The sequence below is a fragment of the Bombina bombina genome, chromosome 1, assembly GCF_027579735.1.
Source record: "Bombina bombina isolate aBomBom1 chromosome 1, aBomBom1.pri, whole genome shotgun sequence".
Lineage (NCBI taxonomy): Eukaryota > Metazoa > Chordata > Amphibia > Anura > Bombinatoridae > Bombina > Bombina bombina.
Genome location: NC_069499.1, coordinates 1,325,411,862 through 1,325,428,190, shown reverse-complemented (window position 1 = coordinate 1,325,428,190; position 16,329 = coordinate 1,325,411,862). Strand labels below are relative to the sequence as shown.

Genomic DNA, 16,329 nt, shown 5'->3' with positions numbered 1-16,329 from the left:
AAAACATCATGAGCTAACTTACATAAGCACTCTTATAGTGTATATTAATGAATCAGCTCAATTCTGATACAATTTCTGTTTATTGAGACATTGTATAACCTTGTTCAACTGGATAAACTTAATTGTGTTTGCTTCCAACGGTCATATATAAAAAAAAACCGTTGCTACTGGATAAACTCAAATTTGAATTGCAAGGATTGTATTCTTAGTTGTATGCACTTGAGCTGTCTGTGTTAAACGAACTTCAGTAAGATTTATCTGCTCACGATTTCATTTGGTGTCAGTTTAAGTAGCTCTCTGTACTGCGGCAACTAAGTAATTATATATTTTGCAACAATGGAGCATATCTATTCCTATCACCACAGATTTAATTGAGTATCTATTAAAGTACCTCACAGTGTTCCGGTAATTAAATAGTGTAGTTTGTTAATACAAATAAAACGTATCTATTCCCAGTAACAACTGAGCTGTGGCAACAAAATTGTTTAGAGATTGTGCTTGTATTGTGAGTCAATAGAGTTAAACCTACTGTTCGTTTGGATTTGCACACTCGCAGTTGACTATCTTAGTCTGTGTATGTTCTACCTCCCATATAAACACAATTGCCACAAATTTAGTTTGTGCACTGCTCTATTGTATGAGCCGTATTAGAGGCGAAATTGTGCTTATGTGATCAAGCTGCACTCGATAATTAAACGCAAGGCAAATCCAATTGCGTTTTGAATATATTTAGTGCCCAATAGCTTTGGGGCAGATATAACTTACAGCTAAAAGTATCGTGAATATATACCCAGTATAACTCAAGGTTAATTTTATCTTATTAGGCAGTAGCCACTAACGTAATTCTGTTGTCCGGTTATTGTATACTATAAGATTCAGAGTTAGTCATTACAGGAGGAATAGCACATTCGGTACCAGCACTAACCATTAACACATAGTTAGATCTGAGCATTCAATAATACAAGTTAAATCATAGTTGACTACAGTAATTTGCGGTAGCTTAAGGCTGTCTAAAAACACAGGAGCTCCTAGGACTCCTCACCATTGCCCTATCGTCCCTAACATGTTTCGCAACTTAACGTTGCTTTTTCAATAACCGGACAACAGAATTACGTTAGTGGCTACTGCCTAATAAGATAAAATTAACCTTGAGTTATACTGGGTATATATTCACGATACTTTTAGCTGTAAGTTATATCTGCCCCAAAGCTATTGGGCACTAAATATATTCAAAACGCAATTGGATTTGCCTTGCGTTTAATTATCGAGTGCAGCTTGATCACATAAGCACAATTTCGCCTCTAATACGGCTCATACAATAGAGCAGTGCACAAACTAAATTTGTGGCAATTGTGTTTATATGGGAGGTAGAACATACACAGACTAAGATAGTCAACTGCGAGTGTGCAAATCCAAACGAACAGTAGGTTTAACTCTATTGACTCACAATACAAGCACAATCTCTAAACAATTTTGTTGCCACAGCTCAGTTGTTACTGGGAATAGATACGTTTTATTTGTATTAACAAACTACACTATTTAATTACCGGAACACTGTGAGGTACTTTAATAGATACTCAATTAAATCTGTGGTGATAGGAATAGATATGCTCCATTGTTGCAAAATATATAATTACTTAGTTGCCGCAGTACAGAGAGCTACTTAAACTGACACCAAATGAAATCGTGAGCAGATAAATCTTACTGAAGTTCGTTTAACACAGACAGCTCAAGTGCATACAACTAAGAATACAATCCTTGCAATTCAAATTTGAGTTTATCCAGTAGCAACGGTTTTTTTTTTATATATGACCGTTGGAAGCAAACACAATTAAGTTTATCCAGTTGAACAAGGTTATACAATGTCTCAATAAACAGAAATTGTATCAGAATTGAGCTGATTCATTAATATACACTATAAGAGTGCTTATGTAAGTTAGCTCATGATGTTTTGGAGTGAATAGCCTACACCTTAATCTTTCAGTAGGCAACTGTTAATATAGAAACTGAGTCACTTTAGAAAAGAGACTGTGTATAATTTTGGACGCCAAACGTCATAGAAATAAGTTCCATCTTGCTATATATTTAGAATTTAAGTAAGTGGTGTATATAATCTCAGCTGGAAATAAGCAGAAATAAATAGAATTTTATACCCACTATTTAATTTACACTTAACTTCGTATACAAAGATATATCATTTTGGAGATTTAACAACACGATATATACTTAACTCTTATATTTGAATTGGTAACTTCGTACAGAAAAGGTTTGGTGTATTACATCTCTAAGACGCAAGTATACAGCAGTTCCCACTCCAGCCTACATTTAACACTCAAGTATTAGGAGCAACAAACTTATATATATTTGTTGACATCAATAAAATCGGTGCTTAAGTGTGATTTTAAGTTCATTCCTATTTTAAACGCAACCCAATAAAAGTTATATTTTAATTTGTAATCTGTTTTCTCCCCTTTCACTTATTCCTTAGGGAATAAATTGTGTCACCCAGTTAGATTCAATTTACCTTTTGACCTAGGTGTGCTATAAGTGTATACTTTCTCTCTGTCTTTGTCCCATGCTTAACAGGTCTTCTACACAGCGTAAGAATGCCTGTTCGAAGATAATTGAGACCCGTAGAACCTTCCCCTTGGGAGTAGTTCCCTGAATTCCAGGAGACAACCTTGAGAAACTATTTCTAGCGCCCAAGGATCCTGAACATCTCTTGCCCCAACCTGAGCAAAGAGAGAAAGTCTGCCCCCCACCAGATCCTTCCCAGATCGGGGGCCAACACTTCATGCTGTTTTGGTAGCAGTGGCAGGTGACTTGGCCTGCTTACCCTTGTTCCAGCCTTGCATCGGCCTCCAGGCTGGCTTGGTTTGAGAAGTATTACCCTCTTGCTTAGAGGGTGTAGAATTTGAGGCTGGTCCGTTTCTGCGAAAGGGACGAAAATTTGGCTTATTTTTAGCCTTAAAAGACCTATCCTGTGGGAGGGCGTGGCCCTTTCCCCCAGTGATGTCTGAAATAATCTCTTTCAAGTCAGGGCCAAACAGTGTTTTACCCTTGAAAGGGATGTTAAGCAAAAGCGCTCTGCGCGCCACGATAGCAAACCCTGAATTATTCGCCGCTAATCTAGCTAATTGCAAAGCGGCATCTAAAATAAAAAAGAGTTAGCCAATTTAAGAGCTTGAACTCTGTCCAAAACCTCCTCGTACGAAGATTCTTTATTAAGCGACATTTCTAGTTCTTCGAACCAGAAACACGCAGCTGTAGTGACAGGAACAATGCATGAAATTGGTTGTAGAAGGTAACCTTGCTGAACAAACATCTTTTTAAGCAAACCCTCTAACCTTTAATCCATAGGATCTTGAAAGCACAACTATCTTCTATAGGAATAGAAGTGCGCTTGTTTAGTGTAGAAACCGCCCCCTCGACCTTGGGGACTGTATGCTATAAGTCCTTTCTGGGGTCGACTATAGGAAACTAATTTCTTAAATATAGGGGGAGGACAAAGGGTATGCCGGGCCTTTCCCACTCCTTATTTACTATGTCCGCCACCCGCTTGGGTATAGGAAAAACATCGGGGGGCACCGGAACCTCTAGGAACTTGTCCATCTTACTTAATTTCTCTGGAATGACCAAATTGTCACAATCATCCAGAGTAGATAATACCTCCTTAAGTAGTGCGTGGAGATGTTGAAATTTAAATTTAAAAGTTACAATATCAGGTTCTGCTTGTTGAGAAATTTTCCCTGAATCTGAAATTTCTCCCTCAGACAAAACCTCCCTCCTGGCCCCTTCAGATAGGTGTGAGGGTATGTCAGAAAAGATATCATCAGCGTCCTCTTGCTCCTCAGTGTTTAAAACAGAGCAATCACGCTTTCTCTGATAAGTAGGCATTTTGGAAAAAAATGCATGCAATAGAATTATCCATTACAGCCATTAATTGTTGTATGGTAATAAGTATTGGCGCACTAGATGTACTAGGGGCCTCTTGTGTGGGCAAAACTGGTGTAGACACAGAAGGGGATGATGCAGTACCATGCTTACTCCCCTCATTAGAGGAATCATCTTGGGCAATATCATATCTATGGCATTATTATCCCTACTTTGTTTGGACATTATGACACAAATATATCACATATATTTAAATGGGGAGACACATTGGCTTTCATACATATAGAACATCGTTATCTGATGGTTCAGACATGTTAAACAGGCTTAAACTTGTTAACAAAGCACAAAAAAACGTTTTACAATAAAACCGTTACTGTCCCTTTAAATTTTAAACTGAACACACTTTATTACTGAATATGTGAAAAAGTATGAAGGAATTGTTCAAATTTCACCAAAATTTCACCACAGTAACTTAAAGCCTTAAAAGTATTGCACACCAAATTTGAAAGCTTTAACCCTTAAAATAACGGAACCGGAGCCGTTTTTACATTTAACCCCTATACAGTCCCAGGTATCTGCTTTGCTGAGACCCAACCAAGCCCAGAGGGGAATACGATACCAAATGATGCCTTCTATAAGCTTTTTCAGTGGTTCCTAGCTCCTCACACATGCATCTGCATGCCATGCTTTCCAAAAACAACTGCGCATTAGAGGCGCGAAAATGAGGCTCTGTCTATGACTAGAAAAGGCCCCCAGTGAAAAAGGTGTCCAATACAGTGCCTGCCGTTTTTATTAAAACAATCCCCAAGATTTAACAACTATTAAAAGTAATAATCTGCCAAATATACTTAGTAAAGTAATCGTTTTAGCCCAGAAAAATGTCTACCAGTTTTTTAAGCCCTAATGAAGCCCTTTATTCTTTTACTTAAACAAAGAAAATGGCTTACCGGTTCCCATAGGGAAAATGACAGCTTCCAGCATTACCGAGTCTTGTTAGAAATGTGTCATACCTCAAGCAGCAAAAGTCTGCTCACTGTTTCCCCCAACTGAAGTTAATTCCTCTCAACAGTCCTGTGTGGAAACAGCCATCGATTTTAGTAACGGTTGCTAAAATCATTTTCCTCTTACAAACAGAAATCTTCATCTCTTTCCTGTTTCAGAGTAAATAGTACATACCAGCACTATTTTAAAATAACAAACTCTTGATTGAAGAATAAAAACTACATTTAAACACCAAAAAACTCTAAGCCATCTCCGTGGAGATGTTGCCTGTACAACGGCAAAGAGAATGACTGGGGAAGGCGGAGCCTAGGAGGGATCATGTGACCAGCTTTGCTGGGCTCTTTGCCATTTCCTGTTGGGGAAGAGAATATCCCACAAGTAAGGATGACGCCGTGGACCGGACACACCTATGTTGGAGAAAACATATTAAATAGGTGTCAATTTCAAGAAAAATCATATGATTAGAAAATGAAACAACTTTAAGATTTGAATATCATATGTTTAGTTATATGTAGCAAAACATCAGTTCCTCAAAAGAGAAAAAAGTACAAAATAGTGTGATATTGTTTAAACAATAATAATATAATCTTTATATATACAAGTGGCTACTCACATATACCTGAGCTATCATCAGCAAGTCCTGAGTACAAAGCTGTCAGGATCAGCTGTATCTGTGCATGTGTCTCATTCACAATCTCCCAAATCTCCAAAGAAAGAGAAATAACAATAGTGTGATATTGTAAAATGGTCAATGTTTGAAATATTACTCACACTCTGTGGGAGCTATTTCTAAGCTCCACTTTAAATGCAGACCTGAATTGTAACATTTTTTGCACTGTAACCCGAGTAACTATATTATCCAGATTGCATTTCATTTAAAATTTTTATATTTTTAATAAAATAATTTTGACTGGAAGCGGTTCCGGAATCCTTTACGAAGGTTTTACCTGATAACCAGAAAATTCAGGTCTGCATTTAAAGTGGAGCTTAGAAATATCTCCCACAGAGTGCGAGTAATATTTCAAACATTGACCATTTTACAATATCACACTATTGTTATTTCTCTTTCTTCGGAGATTCGGGAGATTGTGAATGAGACACATGCACAGATACAGCTGATCCTGACAGCTTTGTACTCAGGACTTGCTGATGATATCTCAGGTATATGTGAGTAGCCACTTATATATATAAAGTTTATACTATTATTGTTTAAGCAATATCACACTATTTTGTACTTTTTTTCTCTTTTCTCTTTTGAGGAACTGAGGATCACCTACTCGATATCCTTTTGTTTGTGATTAAAGTTATTTGTTTTTATATGTAGCAAAACAACTTTGCAATACATTATATTTATTTTTCCCCTTTTTCATATAATTTAGCTCTCACAACTAAACAATGCAGACTTTTCACGGCTATCCCCTGCTACATATCTTTGCCTGTTTGGATTCAGCAGATATCAACTGCAAAAACAAATCAGTCTATACTAACATAATGACGATGGCTAACCTTGTCTTCTGCCGAAAAAAGCCTGGATGAGCTCCTCCCAATAAGGCAGATGGTAGGTAGAATATGGTTATTGAAAAACAATTTCAGCAAACAAGTCAGTTTATTTTAGAATTGTTAAGACTTTTTCTATAGCAAGACAACAGAAATGTCTTGTAAATTACAAGGTGTTATGTGTCCATTTAACTGCAGTTAACACATGATTATATATATCTATGTGACCACATGACTGAAATATTGTGTTTTACTATCACAACAGTACAAGTACGGTACAGAGCTGTTTGAAAAGGCCGCATCACAATAATATGCTAAATACCTCGACAATGATTTGCCGGTACTCAGGCTCAGCAATATTTTGCAACATGTCTTCTACAAGAAGTGAAAAGTTCATTTCATACATTGTCATATCAGACAGAGTTGGTTGCTGTAGGAAAGAAAATTAGATCTGTTAAATATCCAGTATAACCTAAATAACGTCATATTAAAGGGACAATCTACTTGAAATTTGTTATTGTTTAAAAGGATAGATAATCCCTTAATTACCCATTCCCTAGTTTTGCATAACAAACACTGTTATATTAATATACTTTTTACCTCTGTGATTACTTTGTATCTAAGGCTCTGCAGACTTCCCTCTTATTTCAGTTCTTTTGACAGACTAGCATTTTTGCCAATCAGTGCTGACTCATAAATATTTGTTATATATATGGCCCACATGAACTAGCACTTTCTAGCTGTAAAAAAAACCTGTCAAAATGCACTGAGATAAGAGGTGACCTTCAAGGGCTTAGAAATCATATAAGCCTACCTAGGTTTAGCTTTAAACAAATAATACCAAGAGGACAAAGCAAATTTTATTATAAAAGTAATTTGGAAAGTTGTTTAATATTGCATGCCCTATTTAAATCATGAAGTTTAATTTTGACTTTACTGCCCCTTTAAAGGGAAAGTCTAGTTAAAATTAAACTTTCATGATTCAGATAGAGTAAGCAATTTTAAACAACTTTCTAATTTACTCCTATTATCAATTTTTATTAGTTCTTTTGGGCTCTTTATTTGAAAAAGCAAGAATGTAAGTTTAGGAGTTGGCTCATTTTTGGTTCAGCACCTGGGTAGTGCTTGATAATTGGTGTCTAAATGTTGCCACCAATCAGCAAGCGCTACCCAGGAATCTGAACCAAAAATGGGCCAGCTTCTAAGCTTACATTCCAGCTTTTTCAAATAAAGATACCAAGAGAAGAAATAAAAATTGATAATAGGAGTAAATTAAGCTGCTTAAAATTGAATACTCTATCTGAATCATGAAAGTTTAATTTGGACTAGACTATCCCTTTAACTTACATAAATATGTTGGAACAATTACTTAGAGATTTTAAGACTGTAATTTTCAAATTAAGTAGAGCACCTACTTAAAAAAAAACATTATATGAGTGCATATTAAACCCAATTATATAATATTGAGGATCCAATCAGACATTTATATTATTATTATCGGTTATTTGTAGAGTGCCAACAGAAGTTATATTAATAAATGTATATAAAAAAAATAACAGCTAGACATCAAACTGTAGAAAAAGTATCTTGTGTTTGTAGACACCTGCAATAAGTATTTTCATTTGTATGAAGTCTTTCAAGCATTTATCATTTCAGACAACAAAGCGTGTAAGTGCATTTTAAATACACAACTGAAAATGAGTATGAAATTGCTGCCCTAAAGACTTTACAGCCTATTTAGCACTTGGGAACACTGGGTGAACGTATATGCAAATGAGAGATACTGCTATGATTATGATCATTATATATATAAAAACACTGCTTGACAGGGAGTCACAATTTATAGAAATTTACTTTTAGATAATGCTACAAAATGATATATCTTTAAGATCCCTGTCTGGCTCCTAAATTATAAATCAATTGTTAAACCCTTATATATAAAATTAAGTCCAGAAGACTTCATAATTTGTTTAAAAAAAAAAAAAAAAAGGAAGGGAACTGCTCAACTTGAGAGACACTTTAAACTCTTTTAGGTGCTATAGAGCATAAGCGTTAGTAATTGTATGCCTGGTTTTCAAACCTGTTCTCAGGCCTGCCCCAACAACCCAGATTTTCAGCATTACCTTGGATGAGAGCAGGTACAATAACCAGGTTTACTAATCAGTAGATTATTTCACCTGTGCTCTAGTTCAGATATCCTCAAAATGTGGCCCGTTAGCGAGGCCTGAGGAGAGGTTTGAAAACCAGTGCTCTAGAGCAGCGGTCAGCAACCTTGGGCCCCCAATTGTTTTGGAACTACATTTCCCTAAAGAGTGTCTCAGCATCATGGGAAATGTAGTTGCTGACCCCTGCTCTAGAGTAAAATCTACTAGGAAAACTAACCACCGTATGTATTGATGGAATATTTTATGCTATTTTGAGTAAACGTACAACAGTGCTTTACCTGTGGGAGGAACTTTCCAGCAACTATGATACCACTGGGAGTCCTCTCCAGTATCTGCCAGACTCGATCATAGAAACCCGATGGGTTTCGGTTCAGAGAACCATCTATCTGCCTTCGATTTAGCCAACACCTGCTCAAGAGATAGACAATATAAAGAGTGAGATTGGAGTAGCCCTGCCCTTGTCTCTTAAGGTGGCTTAGCCTAGTTAATTAAAGGTCCGCTAAACACAATAACAATCAATTTATAGATACAAAATAAAATTCACAACTAGTATACCCATTGCTATTGCAAAGAATGATTTTCCTAGCATCATTGTTCATGTAAAACTGATAATCCACCTTAAAGAGCAAACAACTAGAGAGACAAGGTGAGGAAAAAGGGGAGGAAAACACAAGTTCACAGAAAAGGGAGGAAGTGGAACAAGCACAATTTTCAGGTGTATTTTACATAAAAAGGCAGCAAAATAAATAATGAATGTATATTGCAAAAATATATTTTGAAGAATGAAAAGGTTGATGCTTTGTTAAATTTAATGGCCCTTTAACTTTTAAAAAAACATTTTGCAAAAATGTTTCTAGTGTTATTTGAAGTACACTGTAGATTTTAAATACCAACTCCAGCCTGTTAGAGTCTCTTAGGGAGTGAAACACTGGCAATAAAACAACAATATGCAGTGAAAAAAATGTATTAATTAATTATACAAGCATGGTCAAAAGACAATTAAAGTTTTAATTGTGTTTTGCCCATGCTTGTAAAACAAATTAGATTTTTTCATGGTATACTGGAGTCAAGAGTGTTTTTCATTAAATATTCTTTGAACAGAATCTCTAATTAGTGTGGGTTTATTTCCCCTCTTATTTACGTGATCAGTATGTAGGCTCTGTCCTTAGTTTTAATTTATGAAGAACTAAATAGTTGTCTAACACTGAGCAGTTATGAACTTTTTATTTTTCAACAAAATTAATGTGAATGTGAATCAGGATCAGTGAAAAAGCAGACTCTATCACACACATCAAAATGAATGTGAATCCGGATCAGTGAAAAAGCAGACTTGTACATTTTTATATATATTCATACACACACACACACACACACACATATATATAGAAAGCAAATTGGGGTTTCCAAGGACTCCTTGTTTCCTTCTATTCTGCCCAGGTGCTTATACTGTAGTGTAGTCATATATCCATTTGTAATGAATAGCATTCACAGGTCATATTTGCAGTAAACATTCAATTCTTTACTCAAAAGATTTCTTAAAACATCAGGTCAAACATCAGGTTGACGATTCGGCCCTTTTCAAGACCAAATTATATTCCAACTTATATGTGTAGATTGTGACATGCACCAAGCCATGCAGATCTGGATCACCGGAACATGTCCGGAATGTTCTGAATACATTTACTCCAAATGAGTGCTATTCATTACAAATATAAATAAATGTATGTATGCATATGTGTGTTTATTAGTAGTCCATTTGATGTTAAATATAGTTAAAAGCTAAATATTTTACTCTTCTTTTGCAATTTCTTAATAGTCGAAGATAATAGTCTATTTCTTGAAAATACGTCTAGAAATAAATGTATTATGTTCAAAATTAAAATAGTGTAATATTATACATATACTTGTGGAGTGTAGGCCTTATGTCTGCTTGTAGTAAGCAGTATAGCTCAGAAGTCATAATGGAATCTCAGTCACCCCCCTAAGGCACACAAATCTCTCTATTTCAGAGTAAGTTCAAGGATAGCTGATGTAGAAACTGCTTGAAGAGAGTAAAATTAGATTGACTCCAACTGTGACCATGGGAGACAAAGTTAAATTAAGTATAAATCGAATGCAATGCGAGCACCAGGCAAGCTCAGCAACTGCTGCATGTCACAACCTGGGACTGACAAGGGATCCATACTAAAGAGCGATCAGGGAATCCACGTAGCTGTGCACAGAGGGGGATCACTTTGGGCAATGGGATAAACTTTCGATCTTGTAAAGGATCACACTTTCTTCAAAGAAGAACTTAAAAAAAGTTTGCAGAAAAGGAAGAACATGGCTTCCTTTCCTTCTGGAACGAGCAGAAACCAGATGCCCACTTGTTTGGAGACATAGAAGAAGACATACCATCACTGCATATCCCTGCACATAGCACCTGGGACAATCTGTGATGACAGGGTATTGTGTGAGGTAATGCTGGGATTCCCTTTTGGGCTTTTATCATACCTCATATTTGTTAGAGGTTGGAAAGTGTAAGTGTTCAATTGTCTTTTAATAAAACCATTATTGTTTTTACTGCAACACATAGAGGAGTTTGTGCCATTCTACCGGTTTTTGTTCCACTTAGCCTCATCAAGCATCCAGTGTTGTGTCTTATGAGTGGCAGCAACTCCGGCTACTGACTTGCATTCACCCAAGCTACAATATCAGCCACATATCCTTTGCTAATCTGTGAACTTTTACACAGGGCCCTTGTCAATTGTTTTATCTAAGTATGAATCATGCTGTTTTGTTTCTTACTCAAACTGTTATTTTTAGATACTGGTAGGGTCCATATTTAAGTTCACAGAAGAATGGTAGGAATACCTAGGCCCCCACCAAACACACTTTTTTTGTTCCCTCTATGAAGGAATATGTTATTGTGCAAAATATTGAAAATTCTGCTTTTTATGCTTGTCACATTAGCGCACTAGCAAAACAGTTTACTTTCAACTTGTGATATGAGTGCAAACCGACGCACATTTAAAAGCTTACTTCTAGCTCAGTTAATGCTCGAGCGGGAGCGTTAAATAACATTCCAATTTTAATCTGGTTCTCAATGGGAATTAAACCCATAGGCCTAGATTTAGAGTTTTGTCGGTAACGACCCGCGTAGCTAACGCCGGCTTTTTTCTGGCCGCACCATAAAAATAACTCTGGTATTGAGAGTCCACAAAAAGGCTGCGTTAGGCTCCAAAAAAGGAGCGTAGAGCATTTTTAACGCAGCTTCAACTCTCGATACCAGAGTTGCTTACGAAGCGGCCAGCATAAAAAACGTGCTCGTGCACGATTCCCCCCTAGGAAACAATGGGGCTGTTTGAGCTGAAAAAAAACCTAACACCTGCAAAAAAGCCGCGTTCAGCTCCTAACGCAGCCCCATTGTTTGCTATGGGGAAACACTTCCTACGTCTGCACCTAACACCCTAACATGTACCTCGAGTCTAAACACCCCTAGCCTTACACTTATTAACCCCTAATCTGCCGCCCCCGCTATCGCTGACCCCTGCATATTATTTTTAACCCCTAATCTGCCGCTCCGTAAACCGCCGCTACTTACATTATCCTTATGTACCCCTAATCTGCTGCCCCTAACACCACCGACCCCTATATTATATTTATTAACCCCTAATCTGCCCCCCTCAACGTCGCCTACACCTGCCTACACTTATTAACCCCTAATCTGCCGAGCGGACCTGAGCGCTACTATAATAAAGTTATTAACCCCTAATCCGCCTCACTAACCCTATAATAAATAGTATTAACCCCTAATCTGCCCTCCCTAACATCGCCGACACCTAACTTCAAACATTAACCCCTAATCTGCCGACCGGAGCTCACCGCTACTATAATAAATGTATTAACCCCTAAAGCTAAGTCTAACCCTAACACCCCCCTAAATTAAATATAATTTTAATCTAACGAAATTAACTCTTATTAAATAAATTATTCCTATTTAAAGCTAAATACTTACCTGTAAAATAAATCCTAATATAGCTACAATATAAATTATAATTACATTGTAGCTATTTTAGGATTAATATTTATTTTACAGGCAACTTTGTAATTATTTTAACCAGGTACAATAGCTATTAAATAGTTAAGAACTATTTAATAGTTACCTAGTTAAAATAATAACAAAATTACCTGTAAAATAAATCCTAACCTAAGTGACAATTAAACCTAACACTACACTATCAATAAATTAATTAAATAAAATACCTATAATTATCTACAATTAAACCTACCACTACACTATCAATGAATAAATTAAATACAATACCTACAAATAACTACAATGAAATAAACAATCTAAAGTACAAAAAATAAAAAAGAACTAAGTTACAAAAAATAAAAAAATATTTACAAACATAAGAAAAATATTACAACAATTTTAAACTAATTACACCTACTCTAAGCCCCCTAATAAAATAACAAAGACCCCCAAAATAACAAAATGCCTTACCCTATTCTAAATTACTAAATTTCAAAGCTCTTTTACCTTACCAGCCCTGAACAGGGCCCTTTGCGGGGCATGCCCCAAGAAGTTCAGCTCTTTTGCCTGTAAAAAAAAACATACAATACCCCCCCCCAACATTACAACCCACCACCCACATACCCCTAATCTAAGCCAAACCCCCCTTAAATAAACCTAACACTAAGCCCCTGAAGATCTTCCTACCTTGTCTTCACCCTACCAGGTTCACCGATCCGTCCTGAAGAGCTCCTCCGATGTCCTGATCCAAGCCCAAGCGGGGGGCTGAAGAGGTCCATGATCCGGCTGAAGTCTTCATCCAAGCGGGAGCTGAAGAGGTCCATGATCCGGATGAAGTCTTCATCCAAGCGGGAGCTGAAGAGGTCCATGATCCGGATGAAGTCTTCTATCAACGGCATCTTCAATCTTCTTTCTTCCGGATCCATCTTGCAGACCTCCGACGCGGAACATCCTCTTCTCCCGACGCCTACTAGCCGAATGACGGTTCCTTTAAGGGACGTCATCCAAGATGGCGTCCCTCGAATTCCGATTGGCTGATAGGATTCTATCAGCCAATCGGAATTAAGGTAGGAATATTCTGATTGGCTGATGGAATCAGCCAATCAGAATCAAGTTCAATCCGATTGGCTGATTCGATCAGCCAATCAGATTGAGCTTGCATTCTATTGGCTGTTCCGATCAGCCAATAGAATGCGAGCTCAATCTGATTGGCTGATTGGATCAGCCAATCGGATTGATCTTGATTCTGATTGGCTGATTCCATCAGCCAATCAGAATATTCCTACCTTAATTCCGATTGGCTGATAGAATCCTATCAGCCAATCGGAATTCGAGGGACGCCATCTTGGATGACGTCCCTTAAAGGAACCGTCATTCGGCTAGTAGGCGTCGGGAGAAGAGTATGTTCCGCGTCGGAGGTCTGCAAGATGGATCCGGAAGAAAGAAGATTGAAGATGCCGTTGATAGAAGACTTCATCCGGATCATGGACCTCTTCAGCCCCCGCTTGGATGAAGACTTCATCCGGATCATGGACCTCTTCAGCCCCCCGCTTGGGCTTGGATCAGGACATCGGAGGAGCTCTTCAGGACGGATCGGTGAACCTGGTAGGGTGAAGACAAGGTAGGAAGATCTTCAGGGGCTTAGTGTTAGGTTTATTTAAGGGGGGTTTGGGTTAGACTAGGGGTATGTGGGTGGTATTGTATGTTTTTTTTTACAGGCAAAAGAGCTGAACTTCTTGGGGCATGCCCCGCGCAAAGGGCCCTGTTCAGGGCTGGTAAGGTAAAAGAGCTTTGAAATGTAGTAATTTAGAATAGGGTAGGGCATTTTGTTATTTTGGGGGTCTTTGTTATTTTATTAGGGGGCTTAGAGTAGGTGTAATTAGTTTAAAATTGTTGTAATATTTTTCTTATGTTTGTAAATATTTTTTTATTTTTTTGTAACTTAGTTCTTTTTTATTTTTTGTACTTTAGATAGTTTATTTCATTGTAGTTATTTGTAGGTATTGTATTTAATTTATTTATTGATAGTGTAGTGTTAGGTTTAATTGTAGATAATTATAGGTATTTTATTTAATTAATTTATTGATAGTGTAGTGTTAGGTTTAATTGTAACTTAGGTTAGGATTTATTTTACAGGTAAATTTGTAATTATTTTAACTATTTTAGCTATTAAATAGTTCTTAACTATTTAATAACTATTGTACCTGGTTAAAATAATTACAAAGTTGCCTGTAAAATAAATATTAATCCTAAAATAGCTACAATGTAATTATAATTTATATTGTAGCTATATTAGGATTTATTTTACAGGTAAGTATTTAGCTTTAAATAGGAATAATTTATTTAATAAGAGTTAATTAATTTCGTTAGATTAAAATTATATTTCATTTAGGGGGGTGTTAGTGTTAGGGTTAGACTTAGCTTTAGGGGTTAATACATTTATTAGAATAGCGGTGAGCTCCGGTCGGCAGATTAGGGGTTAATAATTGAAGTTAGGTGTTGGCGATGCTAGGGAGGGCAGATTAGGGGTTAATACTATTTATTATAGGGTTAGTGAGGCGGATTAGGGGTTAATAACTTTATTATAGTAGCGGTGCGGTCCGCTCGGCAGATTAGGGGTTAATAAGTGTAGGCAGGTGGAGGCGACGTTGTGGGGGGCAGATTAGGGGTTAATAAATATAATATAGGGGTCGGCGGTGTTAGGGGCAGCAGATTAGGGGTACATAGCTATAATGTAGGTGGCGGCGCTTTGCGGTCGGCAGATTAGGGGTTAATTATTGTAGGTAGCTGGCGGCGACGTTGTGGGGGGCAGATTAGGGGTTAATAAATATAATACAGGGGTCGGCGGTGTTAGGGGCAGCAGATTAGGGGTACATAAGTATAACGTAGGTGGCGGTCGGCAGATTAGGGGTTAAAAAAATTTAATCGAGTGGCGGCGATGTGGGGGGGCCTTAGTTTAGGGGTACATAGGTAGTTTATGGGTGTTAGTGTACTTTAGAGTACAGTAGTTAAGAGCTTTATGAACCGGCGTTAGCCCAGAAAGCTCTTAACTACTGACTTTTTTCCTGCGGCTGGAGTTTTGTCGTTGGATGTCTAACGCTCACTTCAGACACGACTCTAAATACCGGAGTTAGAAAGATCCCATTGAAAAGATAGGATATGCAATTGGCGTAAGGGGATCTGCGGTATGGAAAAGTCGCGGCTGAAAAGTGAGCGTTAGACCCTATTTTGAGTGACTCCAAATACCGGAGTTAGCCTAAAACCAGCGTTAGGAGCCTCTAACGCTGGTTTTCACGGCTAACGCCAAACTCCAAATCTAGGCCATAGACTGCCAGAAAAAAATAATGCAGTGATTTACCACCTTGAATGCCAGAAACCTTTCATTGTCAGAAATACATAGTCAGTGTCTATTGACCTGTAACACGTTCATGGAATTTAATAAAATAATTTAAACTAAAGTCACATACAGGTAATTATAATAGTGATTTAATCCCATGAATACCTTCTTACCTTTCCTGCATCCGGAGTTCTGGCAACTACATGCAGTAAGCTGCCACCATGCACAGAATTATGGGGGCTGCAGGAAGGGATAAGATAGCATAGAGACTGTATTCATTTAGTAGCCAAACAGAAATAACAAGTATCTGGGCTGCCACAAAGGGAGGCCGGATTTAAGGCTCAGCATTTTAACACAGTATCTGTTGCTCCTCTACCAAGGAAAGGGTTTAGGAGTAAATTCATCTGGCACCAGGT

General features: G+C 37.4%; 1 protein-coding gene across 3 annotated transcripts in view; it reads right to left on the bottom strand.

The window, feature by feature from the left end:
• The window catches only part of PHKB (phosphorylase kinase regulatory subunit beta), a 1,109,273-nt gene that overhangs the window by 19,631 nt on the left and 1,073,313 nt on the right, over window positions 1–16,329 (bottom strand). For all 3 annotated transcript variants that reach the window (XM_053701982.1, XM_053701974.1, XM_053701966.1), the window contains 2 exons: window positions 8,837–8,966; window positions 6,716–6,823 (listed from right to left, as the gene is read on the bottom strand). In XM_053701982.1, the coding sequence (XP_053557957.1) occupies window positions 6,716–6,823; window positions 8,837–8,966 (238 nt within the window). The remainder of the gene's footprint in view (window positions 1–6,715; window positions 6,824–8,836; window positions 8,967–16,329) is intronic.